At 36.6% G+C, this 19,209-nt stretch overlaps 1 protein-coding gene across 1 annotated transcript in view; it reads left to right on the top strand.

Moving 5' to 3' along the window:
- tbc1d9 (TBC1 domain family, member 9 (with GRAM domain)) overlaps positions 1-19,209 on the top strand; it is a 33,093-nt gene that overhangs the window by 648 nt on the left and 13,236 nt on the right. The window contains exons 2-9 of the mRNA XM_048196098.1: positions 7,827-7,937; positions 11,100-11,218; positions 13,377-13,605; positions 13,710-13,971; positions 15,097-15,304; positions 15,559-15,765; positions 15,842-16,015; positions 18,077-18,227. Coding sequence (XP_048052055.1) covers positions 7,827-7,937; positions 11,100-11,218; positions 13,377-13,605; positions 13,710-13,971; positions 15,097-15,304; positions 15,559-15,765; positions 15,842-16,015; positions 18,077-18,227 — 1,461 coding nt within the window. The remainder of the gene's footprint in view (positions 1-7,826; positions 7,938-11,099; positions 11,219-13,376; positions 13,606-13,709; positions 13,972-15,096; positions 15,305-15,558; positions 15,766-15,841; positions 16,016-18,076; positions 18,228-19,209) is intronic.

Raw genomic sequence — 19,209 nt, 5'->3', positions numbered from 1 at the left:
TGTGTTATTTGTGATGACAGTTTATGCACAGGTGTGTTTCATTCATGCCTGTACAGGCAGGTGGACGCGTGCTGGTTTTGGTCGCGCGGCGTGTATTGAGATGCGCGCGCGCGTTTACCTGTGTGCGTGTGGTCAGATGTGATTATATATTGTTCATTTAATATATATATTTATGAAGTGTATTTAGCATTTTCCGAATGTAATGCATTATTGTTTTTATTTCAAATTATATTATCAGCTTACTTTGAAAATATTAACATCAATCTTTCATATTTAGCTGGCCTATGTCTACTTTTTGCTGTAATGACATGGACAAGTTAGCAAGAAAGTAGGTTTCCAGTAAGTGTTTCCCTTGACAATAGTTATTATTCATAAATATTTGACTGCTGATACTTAACTTGCCTATATTTAATGGGTGCTATTGATGTATTGCTGTGTGTGTATTGGACAATATGGATCTATACAGCCTCATAATCATATTATTTCCATCACTGCTGTAAACAGGCCATGCAGAGATGTAATAGCACCATATAAATGCATCTTCATTATTGTTTGTTTATTATTGATGCTCCTTAATGTGGACATGTGGTCGTAATAACAAGTGGTCGACCAGTTTTTCAATGGCTTATACTTCTATCTAGACATCAGATTGGCTGATGACTGAAAAAAGGCTGAATTTAACATTCATTTCAATGCTCCACAAACTCTGTTGCTTTGATAATATCAGAATGGCCAAATATTAGCGGATTAATCTGGCTGATACATCCATCTAATAATGACACGCTATAAAATTCCTTGTAGTAACATATTAGTGACCAAACAGGCTCAGTGTATGCTTCAGTTTATGGCCCAGGACAGAGAGCTGAACTGGTTTGGGGATGTGAATGTGTTTTATTGATCTCACCTTGGTGACATGACCTGTATTTAACGGTGGACAGGTATGTGTGGCACTCGCTGTCAGCCTCTTTATCTCTGATTGACAGATATCATGCTGGAGCCTTGAAGGGAGTTGTTGAAAAATAAGGTGTTTACGGATAAAACTTGGAGTGGATAACAGAGATCAACTATTGTAAGAGCCAAAACGTTGCCGTATTTGTGCGTCTACGTCTTTGTGTCTGTCAGTGAGTAAAGTGAGACACAAAGCGTACTCTAGCGAGGAAAGATGATGTCATTGTTACATAAATGTGCGAGCTGTGTGCCAGTTGCCAGTGAGAGTCGGTGAGCCTGGCACGGCCCAGCAGACTGACCCGGAGAGTCTTGGGTAGCCGGCGATTGGCCAAAAAAAAGCATTAGGAAAAAAGGCACGTGTATGTGTTTGGTATGTTTCAAATGTAAAAACGACCAAATATTTTGTGATGTATATATATTTTTTTAATTAATGATTGACTTTTCAATAGAGCAAAAAAAAAAAAAAAATTATGAACAAAAAATAACAAGTGAGAATTCGCTTCTCTCTGTTTGAAAATGGAGAACACATGGAGACTTTGCTTCGGCCTTACCTAAATTTTAGTTGAATTTTCTCCCACACGTGCCTCCTCTAAAGTAGTGATTCTCGACCATTTGACCAACTAAGATAATATTTAAAGGCCTCCAAGATACACTGCCCAGCCAAAAAAAAAAAAGAAAAAGAAAAGAAAATCGCTGTTTGGATTGAAATAGGAGTATATGTCTGGATCATTATTGCTGTGATTATTATGTTTCTAGCATGTTGTATGCTGTGTAGCTTTTAATTTCTTAAACTACACTCTAAAAAAATGCTGGGTTAAAAACAACCCAAGGTGGGTTGAAAATGGAAAAACCAGCAAGTGGGTTGTTTTAACCCAGCGGTTGGGTTAAATGTGTACCCAACCTGCCTGGAATTTTTATTTAACTCAACTATTGTTTAAAAATTACTGTATTGCTCACTTAAAATGAACCCAAAGTATGTTGGAAATTAACATTTACTGATATGTTTAATAAATGAGCCTTTATTAATATGTTTAATGAATAATAATACAATACATATATGTAATACATGCATACAATACATAATACAATACAATAAACATTTATTAAGTTGTTTATTAATACATATTCACCTTTTGATTATTTTTGTTGCCTCTAGTAATTGTGTCTGATTTTTAATTTCCAACCTATTTTGGGTTCATTATAAGCCAGCCATATAGTAATTTTTAAACAATAATTGGGTTAAATAAAACTGCCCAGCACGTTGGGAAAACATTTGAACCAACTGCTGGGTTAAAACAACCCAATTGCTGGGTTTATCCATTTTCAACCCAACTTTGGGTTGTTTTTAAACCCACCATTTTTAGAGTGAACCATGTAGGAAGAAACGTCATGGCCATATTCCAGGATGACAAAGCTAAGACTCATCAGGCTCAAACTGTGAAGAATGGTTGGGACGGAGCATGAAGAATCATTTTCACACATGAATTGGCACATATGCGTCCAGACCTTAAATTCATTGAAAGTCTTTGGGATGTGCTGGAGGAGACTTTACAGAGTGCTCACCTCTTGCATTGTCAGTACAAGATCTTGGCCAATTTTTTTTGATGCTGCAATGTTTATTTTAGGATGAAAATTCCAATAATATATATATATATTTTTTTATCTTGGATTCATGCAAAACTGTTATAGGAGACTACCAAACAAAATTAGGAACATAGCATAATAGGGGCACTTTAAGACATCCAGCACAGTTGCATTTTAGTCCAAAGGCTTAGTGGTCTACAGGCATCCAGTAGGAAGTCAGACTCCTTTCCTGTGGTTAAATACGGGTAAAGTCAACAGTTCCTGTTTTTTTTTTTATGCAGTTCAATACAGTTGTATCAGGTTGATGCTGGATATCAGCTTTGTCCATGTGCTGAAAAAACTGTTTTTCTCTGAGCAGAGATGAGTTCAATTTAGAGCAGAACATTCTATATATAGAATGAGAAAAGACAACAATGAAATGTTCCTCCCACAACTCCTCATCCAAACGTCCTAACAAGACAGAAACGCAGGACTAATTGAATTGTGTTCCCACAATATGAACAGGGGAACACAAGCAAGGCTGTGTAGTGAAGGATGCCCTTCTACATTTGTCAAAATGTGCAGTGTACAATCATTTTTTTTAATTCGTCATTTATTAAATACAAAAACCCTAGATTATGACCATAAAATATATGGGATTGCACCTTAATATAAAATATGTAAAAGGGTTAGTTCACCCAAAAATGAAAAATCTGTAATTTATTACTCACCCTCATGTCGTTCCACACCGGTAAGACCTTTGTTCATCTTCAGAACACAAATTAAGATATTTTTGATAAAATCAGATGGCTCGTGAAGCCTCCGTTGACAGCAAGATAATTAACACTTTCAGATGCCCAGAAAGCTACTAAAGACGTATTTAAAACAGTTCATGTGACTAGAGTGTTTCAACCTTTCTGTTATGAAACGACAAGAATACTTTTTGTGCGCAAAAAAGCAACAACAAAATAATTACTTTATTCAACAATATCTAGTGATGGGTGATTTCAAAACACTGCTTTATTAAGCTTCGAAGCTTTACGAATGTTTTGTTTCCAATCAGTGGTTCGGAGCGTGTATTAAACTGTGAACCATTGAAATTTCGAAACACATATGACTCAACGAAGCCTCGTTTACTGAAATCACGTGACTTTGGCAGTTTGAGATCATTTGATACACGCTCCGAACCACTGATTCGAAACAAAATATTCGTAAAGCTTCAAAGCTTCATGAAGCAGTGTTTAGTTCAGTGACGAGTGCTAGATATTGTTGAATAAAGTCGTTATTTTGTTATTTTTGGCACACAAAAAGTATTCTCGTTGCCTCATAACATTAAGGTTGAACCTCTGTAGTCACATGAATTGTTTTAAATATGTCTTTAGTAGCTTTCTGGAATCTGGGCATTTGAAGGTGTAAATTAACTTGCTCTCAATAGAGGCCTCACGAGCTATTGGATTTCATCAAAAATAGCTTAATTTGTGTTCTGAAGATGAACAAAGGTCTTACGGGTGTGGAACGACATGAGGGTGAGTAATTAATGACAGAATTTTCATTTTTGGGTGAACTAACCCTTTAAACGACTTTGCTGCTGTGTAACAGTGTAAATTTAAGCCATAGTGCGTGAATCTTATTTCTGGCAGGAGTTCTGGGACTGTCCAATCATGCAGCTTAATTAATATTCATGATCCAAGAATAGAATATTTAATGATTCAATTTCTTCTGAAATAAGCATTAAAGTTGAATTTTAAATGCATTTGTAAATGAATTTGCTTCTTAAATGTCATTATATCAGTATACTGTAACACTTAATGAACGTTGATTTTTATAAAATACATTCTTTGTCATGAAATATGTCAAATATGAATGTATGACATACGGAACTTGTTGTTAGGTTCTGCCTGTCAGGGAAACCTGAAATACTGGAACTGAAGAAGGTTTTTTTTTAAAGAATGAATTGAATGTTGCAGATGGCCACGAAGGCTCATAAACAACTGAATAGATCTCTGCAACTGAATAGATCATGTGATCCTTACAGTATTCTCAAATCTCTGCTCTCTTGTTTCGCAACCAAGGAAACCATGGCTCATCCGAGCATATGAAAGCAGGAACAGAAAGTCATGTGTTCTGGAGGAGGGGGGGTATTAATGCACACATGAGCTCGAGCAGAAACAGGAAGCCAGATTTATTTTGGTGGATCCCTATTCACACATTCAAGTTTGGGAAAATCTGCGGAGTCACAGAGATTTTACGTTAAAAACGACTAAATATGTATCTCTTCATACACATTACATGATTTATCAGTGCATGTTATTCCCAGGGGTGTAAAGTATTTGAGTAAAAGTAATTAGTTATTGTACTTAAGTATCTTTTTAGCTACTCTGACTACCAATGATATTAACGTTTACTTTCTACTTGACTAGATATTTGAATAAGTATATTTGACTCCAATACATTTAAGCAAGTACTCATTACATTTTGCATGGCACCTAACTTTTTCTGCAGCAGTTTATTTGTGCTACAAAATAAGCAATATCACCATCAGCAGGGCATTAAAGGTACTATATCTTGTGTGTTTTGCCCTTGAACCCAAAGCATACCTTAGAAGAGTATTTTTGTAAACGCACATACTTTTGTACACGCAGGTCGCACATGCGCATTTAAATTTTTTTGCAGTAATTAATTTATCCACAAGGTGGCAAACGTGCCTTGGGGGCTTCGATTCACAAGGTAGTTGAAGAAAACCTGCATAAACAGAACAGACCGGAAAGCATCGCAAGCTACAGCGACAATGGAGGCCTATATAGACGACAGATTGTGCAAAGAGGTTAGAAAGTATCCTCATTTGTACAACTCTGGCATGAAAGAGCAAAAATATATTTACATGGGTTGCAGAGATTGCTCAAAACTGCGCATGCGTCGAACGCCTGTGTACGCGTACAAAGGAACGAGTCAAATGAAGTATGGTTTTGAAGGCTGTGCATTCGACTGTGCGTGCATGTACGCTAACATAAAGAAAACGAAGTATACCCATGGCTTTGCCCTCCTAAACTTGTCATCTAGGCTATACTTTATGTGAATATGAGTGCATTAGCAGGTAGTTGCTGAATCAAAGGTGTTTCATATGTGAGATGAGGACATGCAGCTGGGGATGAGGCTGAAATCAGCACATCCAGTGCTAGTAGGCTTTGACTGTTTAATTTTACTTAAAATTGTTTTATTTATCCTTTATATTGAAGAGATCTTTTTGAAGGATATTGGTTTAACTATGCCCATTCTGAGCACTTGAGCTTTACTGAGACTTGAGTGTTAACGTTTAAGAGACTGTTGTATTGACCTTGCTTTACTGCAATAAAATAAGGTATCTCTGCTTTTACTTGAGTATGGTTTTCTCTTTACTTCTCCACATTATGTAATTTGTTATTCATGAAAATCTTGCCGCCTTCTCTACTTCTCAAATACCATTGGTGCTTGTGTGTGTTCAAACTGGATGAACCTGTCCAATCCACACTGAATTGTGAAATGTTGTAGGTTTTGTATTTCCACACTCTCAGCGTATAGCGAGAATGAGAGCTGGAGATAAAGAGAGCGTGATGCCAGAGGCAGAAACTCGTCCTCTGATCTGCAGGTTTTGCAGGTGTCTTCATTTGTGGTGTCTGATGCTCTGACACAGATACTAGCACCGTCTCGCCCTGCGGCAATGCTAATGCTCCTCAGGTAGAGTCGTCAAAGCAGTTAACAACAGTTGCAGGCTCGCCCAGAGGCTTTACAAGCAGCCGCATTTAGTTCAAATGTTTGGGGTCAGTACTAATATTTTTTTTTATGAATACTTGTATTCATTACGTATGCAAGTGACAGTAAAGACATTTGTAATGTTATGAAAAATATCTAATTCAGTAAAAAAATATAGTTCAGTCATGAAACTCTAGAGGGCGCAGCCTGATGGTCCTTTACATGCAATCTGCAAGCAATCACATTATTACTGTGTGGCAGAAGCTTCTGCTGATCCTGCAGCCAATGAGATTTAAACAGTCTGGTTCAGTGTTTGCTGTTGGCTAGTCTTTGGAACCCTCCACCTCCCCCAGCTCCACCTGCCTAAATCTGCTACAGGATTTATGTATGTCTGTTTATGAAGCAGCGGTCATGATTGAACTGATGTTCTTTTGAACTTCCTATTCATTAAAGAATACTGAAAAAATGTATCAGAGTTTCCACAAAAATAAGAAGCAGTACAACTGTTTTCAACATTGATAAGAAATGTCTCTTGAGCAGCAAATCGGCATATTAGAATGATTTCTGAAGGATTGTGTGACACAAGCAAATTGAAAATCTTTAATGCAAAAACAAAAATTAATTGTTTGAGTTTGAACTGATTAATGGAAATAAATTTGCTAACTATAATACCATTTTTGCTCCTAAAACAGGTACAATATTAAAACATTACTTTCTTAATGCTCTCATTCTTGCAAGACCACAAAAGAAAATGTAATGCATTTAAACAATGTAATGCATTTAAACAAGTTTCATTCATTAACATAACATAACATAATATATATATATATATATATATATATATATATATATATATATATATATATATATATAATATATACTGTAGTTGTATCACCTGACATGGAAAGTGTACCAACCTACCCATACTTGAAATTAGTAGTTTTACCAGATCTACAAACCTTTTCACTCTGCCACAATGATCTGTTGGGGTCGTTTGGATTATGCATTATCATGTTTGCTGTTATTATCTTGTCAATTCAGAGCCATGTTGCAATTGTGCCACCCTGACATTTGAGATCATACACATTTCTGGACAAACGTTTTTCAATGATCTCAACTGCTTTAAAACTACTGATATTTATATAATATAATGTGAATAAAGTGATATATATTATGAATTTATCAAATTATTTAAAAAGGAAATAATGCACTTGGACACAAAAATATGCACGTCATGTCATTGACACAATATTTTACAAATAATTCAAGAAATGTTCTGTTATGTTCTTCAGATGATCCCTTAACTTTAATTACTGAACTAAAATGAATGAACTAAACGTAAAATGAACTAAAACTAATGAATAAATGAAACTAAAATATATTTAAAATTTTAATTAATTTAATAAATATTTCCATGAAATAGAAACTAAACAGAAATTTGTGTTGAGGTGGAATATCTAAATAAATATCTATTTTTTTGTCCAAATGAATGTAATTTGCAGGTACTGTTGATTTTAGCCTGTTTTAGTCTACTGATATCCTAGCGTCATCGCCATCCTGAGCGTATGTTGTCTGTTTTCCCTCAGGTCTGCTGGTTGGCACCCTTGACGTCGTGTTGGACTCCAGCGCCCGTGTGGCCCCGTACAGGATTCTCTACCAGACCCCTGATTCCCTGGTTTACTGGACCATCGCCCACGGTAACATACTGCTTCAGTTCCGCCTCCCATTCTGGAAGATTCTCTCACATCCCGCCTGCTCCCTGATGGCCTCTCGCTGTCGGAGCATTACCTCATGCCCTAGTGGAAATCAGTGCCCACTTTTCTTTCAAACACTGCTGCTCGGGTGAACATGATGTTTGCTTAAATGTCTCAGCATTTAAAGTTCAATTTAAGTTCAAAGCTTCAATACAGGAATCAATGCTTCAGCAAGCCAGCGTTTGTTAGGAATGGGTATTTGTGCAGGGCTACAAAGAGTCTGCTGTTGCAGGACAGCATGGTTAATGTGCAGTTAAGAGCACTTATGATGAGAGAGCGCCTCTGGTTATGTAAGGCAGAAGCGATACGCACTGAAACTAAACGCCATTTCTAGAACTAATCATTAGGCCTGGGCAGCATGCAATGGTACAAATGTGACTTCTGCTATACTATTTTTACTATGGTAGATACATTTTTTGCTCAGGTCCGCTTGACGTTATTTGCATGTGAAGAAACATGGAATTAGTTTTGTCACAACACAAAAGTTTCAGTTGAGCAATACCAGTAAAATTTCTCAATACTGGTTTTACTGCAAAAGCTCATTTGTTTTTGCACAACTATTGCTATTGCAACACTATTTAATTTATAGTGAACTATTTCACTATTTTTTTTTTTAATTTAATTTCACTATTTAATTTTTATTTAACTTAATACATTTTTACTTTTTATTTTAACTTTTTAACATAAATAAAGATAAATGTATTTAAAATAATAATTTATATATTTATAAATAATAACATATATATATGTGTGTGTGTGTGTGTGTGTATATATATATATATATATATATATATATATATATAGATATATATATATATATATATATAGATATATTGATATATAGATATAGATATAGATGTGTGTGTGTGTTTTTTAGTATTGAATTTGTAGAGGGACAATAAAGTCGAAAAAGTCAGACAACATAGAAAATGTTCTTAAGGGATTTTAAACACAACATGGAGTGGAAATACAATATATATATATATATATATATATATATATATATATATATATATATAGATATAGATATAGATATAGATGTGTGTGTGTGTGTGTGTGTGTGTGTGTGTGTTTTTTAGTATTGAATTTGTAGAGGGACAATAAAGTCGAAAAAGTCAGACAACATAGAAAATGTTCTTAAGGGATTTTAAACAACATGGAGTGGAAATACAATATATATATATATATATATATATATATATATATAAGTAATTTGTGTTGTCGTCAAACAGTATTTACCATCATAGTGTTCGGCCCTAGCTGAGATCATTATGTCTGAAGCCTATAAGAAAGCGTTGGCTTCCCAGAGGAGCGGAGAGTGCTCTGTTTCTGAGCTAATCTGGTTTAGAAGCAACTACGAATGCTGGTTCATATTTCACAAGCTGTTACTTTGGTTGCTGCAAGCCATTTGGCAAATGTCTTTATTTAAGTCAAGATGGCCGTTTGCCTGCTCTGAGATGGTCCATATGTTCTGTGAAAGGCTCCTTTAGCATGACTTTGCATTTGCACTTTGTTATATGAGATGTATAATCTAGAAATAATCCTAGGCTGCATTTACAGTACATCCGTATTTTGAGACTTTTACTAAAATAAACAATTAAATAAATGGAATATTATATATAAAGAGAGAGAGATAGATGCATAGATATATAGATGGATATATATAATTAATATAAAATTATAATATTAATATTAAATCATTAAATTTATCATAAAATATTAATTGATGGTTGTCAGATCATAGGTAATAAAATAGGATAATAAAATAAATATAAAATGATAAAATTAATATCATTTATTGTTTTTTGTTGGTTGGTTGTTCTACAAATACAAAGTTCTGTCATGAAACTCTAGATGGCGCAGGCTTAATAGGTTCTTAACCTGCTTGTAATCACATCATTCTCTATAGGGCACATCTAATTGGTTCCTGCTGTATCATTAGCCAATGAGCTCGCTGCTCAACTTTCAAATACTTGGTCAGCATCTACTGTAGCAGTTTGCAGCACGCTTTCAGAAACCCTCCACCTTCCCCAGCTCCACCTGTATAGATCTGCTACGGGTAATTCACGTGCGCTATATTGTACAGCAGCAGCATATCTAACTTGCAGATCTATTCCGCCAAACATATCAACATTGCCATATACTGAACATATCAACATTGCCATATACCGAACATATCAACATTGCCATATACTGAACATATCAACATTGCCATATACTGAACATATCAACATTGCCATATACCGAACATATCAACATTGCCATATACCGAACATATCAACATTGCCATATACTGAACATATCAACATTGCCATATACTGAACATATCAACATTGCCATATACTGAACATATCAACATTGCCATATACCGAACATATCAACATTGCCATATACTGAACATATCAACATTGCCATATACTGAACATATCAACATTGCCATATACTGAACATATCAACATTGCCATATACTGAACATATCAACATTGCCATATACCGAACATATCAACATTGCCATATACTGAACATATCAACATTGCCATATACTGAACATATCAACATTGCCATATACCGAACATATCAACATTGCCATATACCGAACATATCAACATTGCCATATACTGAACATATCAACATTGCCATATACTGAACATATCAACATTGCCATATACTGAACATATCAACATTGCCATATACCGAACATATCAACATTGCCATATACCGAACATATCAACATTGCCATATACCGAACATATCAACATTGTCATATCCGTTGCCATGCCAAACACTCCGAGAGTTGTCATGACAAAACTGCATTTGTTTTCTGAGTTCTGGGGAAATGACAAACACAGCATGGGTAGTTTGTTTTTAAAATCAATTGCAGTGTGTTAATGAATCATTCTGCTTGCCAATAATGTGTTTGATTTATCGCCTGAAGAGAGCTGTGCTAATACAGAGCTAATTAAATGATGAACCCGGACCCATCTGCTGTTCAGTACTGGAAGCAATGAAGTAGCTGCGGAAAAAGACTTAAGAAATTCATTATCCTAAACGGGTGGATTAGTATTATTTGACTAAGAGGTGCCAAAATGTTTTTGTTTCTCACAGGGAGCTCTCGTAAGGAGATCACGGAGAACTGGGAATGGCTGGAGCAGAATCTGCTGCAGACACTCTCCATCTTCGAGAATGAGAATGACATCACCACCTTCGTCAAGGGCAAAATACAGGTTTGATATAAACATTTCAAACTGTATTTATGTACCGTATCCCTTACAGGGATTTTGTTTTTGGGGTCTGCTAGAATAGGTTTTCATGCTTGAATGTAAAGTTCTCTTTTCACTTGAGAGTAAAAAGAAGTTTGAAATATTTTTGCAGTGATACTGTTGTGCTTGGACAATAAATCGTTGCATCACGAATCAAGAAATGATTCTGGATTGATTCTGAGATTTTCCGAATGTATCACGATTCTCTCTCTAATCGATTCTGAGCTTAGTTTTTTACAGCAGATGGCACTGCATGCTTTAGAAACAGCGATACTCTGCTTGCTTCCAATTACTCACACACTACTTGAACCTTCTCTAAAATAATCATTCATAAAGTTCGAAAAGGTTGAAGCGAATTACAAGGGTGTTTGCAGTGGGCTTTTTATATTGATCTCACATTATAAAAGCATTCTTGGGTGTGAGTACATTCTCAGACTCAGCTTAACGCATGAGCGCTCTTCTTAGACAGCATTTGAGTGTGCGGTTCAAAACTAAGCTCAGAATCAATTCAAGAGAGAATCGTGATGCATTCAGAAAATCTCAGAATCAATCCGCGAAGCGAGATACATTGATTAATTGTCGCAGCACTAATATATTGATAACGAACATCCCAACGTAACTTTCACTGCTGAGAGCAATGTTTAGATCAATATGTAAATATGTGCTGTGTCCTTTCCTCTCAATTACAAAATAAACACAGCAAAAATGACAGTTTTGAGAAAACAGGAGTTAAGAAAGCATCTGATCATGATAGGGGTGGATATGTTTGCACAAACTCTGCAGTTCAGCACTCCTGTCAAGTCTCATCACGTTTATTAATACAGCACTTTATACAATAGATTATTTAAAGGTGCCCTAGAATGTTTTTTCACAAGATGTAATATAAGTCTAAGGTGTCCCCTGAATGTGTCTGTGAAGTTTCAGCTCAAAATACGTCATAGACTTTTTAAAATTAATTTTTTAACTGCCTATTTTGGGGCATCGTTAAATATGCACTGATTCAGGCTGCGGCCCCTTTAAATCCTCGCGCTCCCCGCTCCCGAGCTCGCGACTATAAAACAGTGCCTTAACAAAGTTCACACAGCTAATATAACCCTCAAATGGATCTTTACAAGATGTTCGTCATGCATGCTGCATGCATGCCTCGGATTATGTGAGTAAAGTATTTATTTGGATGTTTACATTTGATTCTGAGTGAGTTTGATAGTGCTCCGTGGCTAAAGCTGACATTACACACTGTTGGAGAGATTTATAAAGAATGAAGTTGTGTTTATGAATTATACAGACTGCAAGTGTTTAAAAATGAAAATAGTGACGTCTCCGTGAATATAGTAATAAACGATAGTAACCATAACCACATTTAACAGTACATTAGCAAAATGCTAACGAAACATTTAGAAAGACAATTTACAAATACCACTAAAAACATCATGTAATCATGGATCGTGTCAGTTATTATTGCTCCATCTGCCATTTTTCGCTATTGTCCTTGCTTGCTTACCTAGTCTGATGATTCAGCTGTGCACATCCAGACATCCTGCCCTTGTGTAATGCCTTGAACATGAGCTGGCATATGCAAATGTTACGTAACAGTCGGTGTTATGTTGAGATTCGCCTGTTCTTCGGAGGTCTTTTAAACAAATGAGATTTACATAAGAAGGAGGAAACAATGGAGTTTGAGACTCACTGTATGTCATTTCCATGTACTGAACTCTTGTTACTCAACTATGCCAAGGTAAATTCAATTTTCAGTTCTAGGGCACCTTTAAAAGCAAGCAGCTTTAAAGTATTAAACATGCAAAAACAGTGTCAGTGTCTCTTTCAATTAGAGTTACAACTTCAGTTTCTACTATAAAGCAGCTTTAGTGCATTCATGTTTTTACTCACGTCTGACCTCGACAGACTGAACAGAAGAAATTAACCGATTTTTTTACGTCAAAGAAGGTGGAGCCTCAGAACCACGACTACTTATTATGACCAATGGTAGCACTAAGGAGCTTACCAGCTGGTGCAAACTTCTTCAGAAAGTTTGCTTTGGCAAGCTGTTTCCAAATAAACTCCAAACAAACTTTTTATTTTGGCCTGATTTTGTTTGAAATGATGTCTGTGTGTTTGTGTCCAGGGCATTATAGCAGAATACAACAAGAGCCACGACATCAAAGAGGATGATGATACGGACAAGTTCAAGGAGGCCATCGCTAAGTTTCGTAAGCTCTTCGTCATGCCGGAGGAGGAGAAGCTGGTGAACTACTACTCCTGCAGCTACTGGAAGGGGAAGGTGCCACGGCAGGGCTGGCTGTACCTCAGCATCAACCACCTCTGCTTTTACTCCTACCTGCTCGGGAAAGAGGGTGAGTACGGCAGCAGCTGACTTTTTATTTTCTGCTTGTATGTGCAGATCTTAATGTTTGCTCTTCTTCCATATGAATGTGTGTTTTTTACCATTTGTTTTCAGCTAAGCTGGTGATCCGCTGGGCTGACATCACTCAGCTGGAGAAGAACGCCACACTCCTGCTGCCGGACATGGTGCGCGTCAGCACACGCTGCAGTGAGCACGTCTTCTCCGTCTTCCTGAACATCAACGAGACCTTCAAACTCATGGAGCAGCTGGCCAACATAGCCATGAGACAGCTGCTGGACAACAAGGGCTTCGAGCAGGACCGCTCTCTGCCCAAACTCAAGAAGAAGTCGCCCAAGAAAGTGTCGGCCCTCAAAAGGTCTGTGCCAGTAATGCCCATGAAGCCAGTGAAGAGATAAAACTATAAAAAAACTGATAAATCAAGAGAAACTGGGTGCTGGAATTAAACTGACATTTATACTTTTATGGAGAAATAATGATCTTAAGTCAACTGATTTATAAATTTTTTAATAGATTGTACACTGATGCCAAACAGTTTATTTGCTGTTGTTATTCTTCTAATTAAAAAATAAATAAATAAATAAATAAAAAAATGTATATATATATATATATATATATATATATATATATATATATATATATATATATATATATATATATATATATATATATATATATATAATTTTTTTTTATTTAAAAGAGAAACAAAATTAAATGAGTACCTGATGAAGTACTTTTAATATGTAGTAATTAAGTAAAAGTATTAATTTCACTAGATTATAAGGATAAAGAATTTTAAATGTGTTAATTTGTGGTGATTATTCTTCAAACATTTTGTCTATAAAGTTTAAAAATAGACTTTATTTGAACGAAAAAAATTATTAAATGAATACCTGATGAAGTACTTTTAATATGTCGTAATTTATTAAAAGTATTTATTTCACTAGATTATAAAAAATATACATTACTACTTTATTATGTAATATATATAAAAAATTTAGTTGAATTTCTTGCAAAATATAGTTAACTTTATTTTAATTATAGTAATATATACTGTTACTGTGAAATAAATTTATTGATTAAATTATTTTGATTAAATGAATTAAATTCTTGGGGTAATATAACATTTTAATCATATCGATCATAGAACTGCTAATGGAATTTAAGATAATATTACAAACAATAAAAAATCTGATTCCTATGGTAATTTTCTTAATGATGGCAGAGGAAAAAAAATAGTGAAGGATTATATTTTAGAGAAAATGGGTGTCTGGCAATTGTGTGAAATTGGAAGTAGCAAATCTGTTTTTTCTTCAGAGAGCTTTGAAAGCCGTCTGTGCGAACTAAGAGGATTATCTGAGGATGCTTTGACGTGCAGAACGGCTCCGCTCCTCCAATTTTGTAGAGTTTTAGTTAGCTATATGGATTTAGCAGGAGTTTAGGAAACTTTTTTTCAGTATTATATTTGTTTCTGCAACTTCAGAGATCTGGACGCCAGGGCTAAAAGCGAGCGATACCGGGCGCTTTTCCGCCTGCCGAAAGACGAGAAATTGGACGGCCACACAGACTGCACGCTATGGACCCCCTTCAACAAGATGCACATCCTCGGACAGATGTTTGTCTCCACTAATTACATCTGCTTCACCAGTAAAGAGGAGACCATCTGCAGCCTGATCATCCCACTCAGAGAGGTCCGTCACAATATTGCTAAGCTAATGACGTGATACTCTTATAAATACAATGCAAACATATCCATTTTAATTAGAACTTTACATAATTGAGTGTTCATAAGCATTTATCCCACATTATACTTCATCTTTCACAATCCAGTCAGGATAAAAACATTTTCAGTGTTGATTATCTTGTTTCTCTCAGAAATATGTAAAAATAAATTAGGTTGTGAGTTGCATTTTGCATCTTGTCCTTCCCTCTCTCATATCACCAGGTGACGATTGTTGAGAAAGCCGATAGCTCCAACGTCCTTCCCAGTCCCTTGTCAATCAGCACCAAAAACAAAATGACCTTCCTCTTTGCAAACCTCAAAGACCGGGACTTCCTGGTGCAGAGGATCTCAGACTTCCTACAGCAGACCACTTCTAAAATCTACTTTGAGCGGGAAATCACAGGCAGCCTCAGCAGCTCAGATGACGAGGTGGGAACAGCACTGTTTATTTGTGTGCGTATGTATATTTGAAGCTGCTGTGTCTTATGCTGTCCTCTGTGTGCAGGTGTACTCACAGCAGGGCAGTGTTCTGTCATGCAGTCCTCAGTGCAGCGCTCTCGGCTCTGAGGGAGAGAGTGAGAGGCAGTTCAATCTCAATGATAACAGGGTTCCCACCGCAACACAAGCCCTGATGACCATGTACCGCCGGCGCTCCCCGGAGGAGTTCAACCCCAAACTGGTACGACACGCTCAGTAACGTTGTTTTCTTGATTTTGTCACTTTTTACTGATAGGACTAATGAAGTACAGGAAGCGATAGAGGGTTAAGCAGTGGAAAGTGTAGGCTCAGCCTCAGATGTCACGCCCACGGTGGCACAAAAAATAGGAAACATTTCATCTGATTGGTTGAATTCTACTTTAATGGTCTGCTGGAAACAAAGCCGTTGTGATGCCAAACCCCCTCATGGAAGAAGAAAGCTGTTGTTTTACAACTCTGGCCCTTTTTCCACCTGGTATTAAGATCGATCGGTCGATCGGATCACAAGTGGACGAGGGAGAGACACTCTCGTTTACACCTGGTGTTTTAATCCGTCTCTTTTTTGTCCACTTTCGACCACTTCTGTCTTGATTTCTTCGGGTGGAGGGTCTATGGGTGGGTAAATGTATGGGCTTTTCCAAATCTTTCGATCTAATGGACAAAATAAGCTCGCACAATTTACATATGAATGTGCCCGGAGACAGCAGAATAGCATACGTAGAGCAGCAGCTTTCATTTCTGTTCTGACAGACACAAGACCAGCCGAACGCTGTGAGTGTGTGTTAGAAATCAGGAATGGTGAGAGAACATTGTGCTTGGTACATTTTTCATCTTCAAACAAACTTGGGTCTTCAGCCGATAAAGTTTAAATCCCATCCGGTTAGCGCGCCTCCCATAATGTTTACGTGTTAGGTCAGTAACAGGAGAGTAGGAGGTCTTTCGCGCTGTTCGAACACATTCGACCACATGAGCGTTTACACTTTGAAAGCAATCCGGTCGAATGCGTTTTAAACCACCTCTCGAAGAAGTTGAAAGTGGACAAGCTCAAAACGTTTTACACCCCGTTTATCAACCTAAACGCATCTTAATACCAGGTGGAAACAGGGCATCTGACAATTAGTGCTTACGATCAATTAAATTATTGACTTTCAAAAGCATGTGACGTATGTGAAGTTCACGGCAAGGACTCTTTAAAAGATGTCCAAGAGTTTTACACACCTGTCTGTTATTGTAGGGACATTGACGTTACATTTTCAAGCTCCTAAATATGACGCTGATCAAAACGATCTGTGATTGGTTGCTTTACATATCAGTCAGATGGCCTCTGGGCGGTCCTTAGCCAATGAAAGCTGCTATTGAATCTGAAGGTCTGGTTATGCAAGACTAGGGCAAACGTTGCAAACCTAATTCAAACCCTCATGTAAAATATGTTTGTGAATGAACAGAAATTAAATTGTGTCCTGCATCCTTATGAAGCTGAATACTATAATAGGCTGTGTATTACAGTGATTTTTACCATGGTCAAGAGGTGCTTTTGCCCCTGAAATACCCTTAAATCACTGCATAGAACAACAGGAATATGCTAAAAGACACTAATGTTAAGTAAATACTTGCATTTATACTTATAAATTCATATTAATTGTCTAAGTTATCTATTCTTATTTGAAGTTATGTAGTTCTTGAGCTTAGTTACAGGGTGTTTATGAACATCTTGGCACTTCAGCACATAATGTGAGGTTATAGGTGTGCGTTTATCGGAATTTGAATGCACCTCGTCCAGTCAGATATCAAAGCCTGAAGTAAGATACATGTTATTTTGTTTATTGTGGTGAAAGCAGAGGCTTTAGTAGGACACACACAGGAAGTGCAACTCATGAGAAGACCGAGTTTGTTCTGTTTGATGACCTGCAACAAATGACCTGAAAAAACTGCTTATTCAAGTCATTTGCTTTAGTCGCATTTAGTCACGATATCAGTGCGCAAGAGCAAAAATGTGTATGTTTTGCATTTAGAGGAGTATTTTAGTGATTTTCGGGGGATTATGCTTGCAAGTTGTCTAATCTAAAGCTTTCATATACATTAAATACACCACATTTCAAATGTCCGAATAAAGCTATAGAAAGCTGAGGCTTGTTCACGGTTCACTGGCTTCGCTTCTTTGCCAGCGCTTATTTTTTCAAGTCAGAGTGTCCGTCATCAGCACTTCTGAAGTTGAAGTCTGTGCAGCAGTGATGAGATGCTCTTTTTACTCGCATGTTTTCAGGCTAAAGAGTTTCTGAAGGAGCAGGCCTGGAAGAATCACTTTGCCGAATACGGCCAGGGAGTGTGTATGTACCGCACGGAGAAGACCAAAGACCTGGTGCTGCAGGGCATCCCGGAGAACATGAGAGGAGAGCTGTGGCTCCTGTTTTCTGGTGAGTTAGACGTCCAACTGACAGCAGGGAGAAAAACAAAGCTGAATGTGAGCAATAAAATATAACCAGATAATCAAGCATAGTTAGGGCACTAAAATAAATGCATTTTACATTTACATATGTGCATTTAGCAGACATCCAAAAGACGAACAAAAGCAATTTGTCGAATAGCCAACAGTATTCGTAATATACAATGCCAGGTAAATAGTCTAATCAACTTCCGTATTCTCATATCTTTTGTTGTTGACATCAAAGAGTGTGTCCAATCAATTTCAACTAATTTATCTGTCATTTGGATGAAGGTTAGATCAAATTAGATCAATGTCAACACGGACGAGTTGTGCGACATTTCATCATCATCCTGAAAAAACTGAGCAGAATATATGCAGAGTAAAATAAAATAAAACCCAGACTACAATAAATATTGTATATAGTCTCAACTGCATGATTGCTTGTATCGGCACAAAATGTAAACTATATTATCACACAGCTCTAATCTGCTAAATGCGATATTATAAACATTAAACATTGCTTTGAGACAATGTGTATTTCGAAAAGTGCTATATAAATACATTTCTAAAGACTTTAATGCTTAACGCTTAATGTCCAATGTAAAATCTGGGTCGTGAGGCAAAACCAGCCACTGCACTAGACATTTGCATTCACTTGAATATTCAACAACAACATGGACATGTTTAAAAAGTGTTTAGTCTCTTTTATGTGCACTCACACACACACACACACACCTGTTTTCTTGAGGTTATTGTGGTGCAGTGCATGTACCTGTTTGTATTTTACCCTGCTTCCTGTTTTGTAGATGTGAGTACCTTATTATAAAGAGTCAAGCTTTATAGGCCAGTGCACAAACTGAAACACATGACCGCACAAGCACATATCTGCAGTAAACAATCTAGCTGCCTCGTGTTTCTTCACAGTTGTGTGTATTAGCAGGGAAAACACAATCTGTTGAAATCAGGGAATT

Source organism: Megalobrama amblycephala, linkage group LG7 (genome assembly GCF_018812025.1).
Source record: "Megalobrama amblycephala isolate DHTTF-2021 linkage group LG7, ASM1881202v1, whole genome shotgun sequence".
In the NCBI taxonomy this organism is placed as follows: Eukaryota; Metazoa; Chordata; class Actinopteri; order Cypriniformes; family Xenocyprididae; genus Megalobrama; species Megalobrama amblycephala.
Note: the sequence above shows the minus strand (reverse complement) of the source record. Positions and strands in the feature narration are given on the sequence as shown.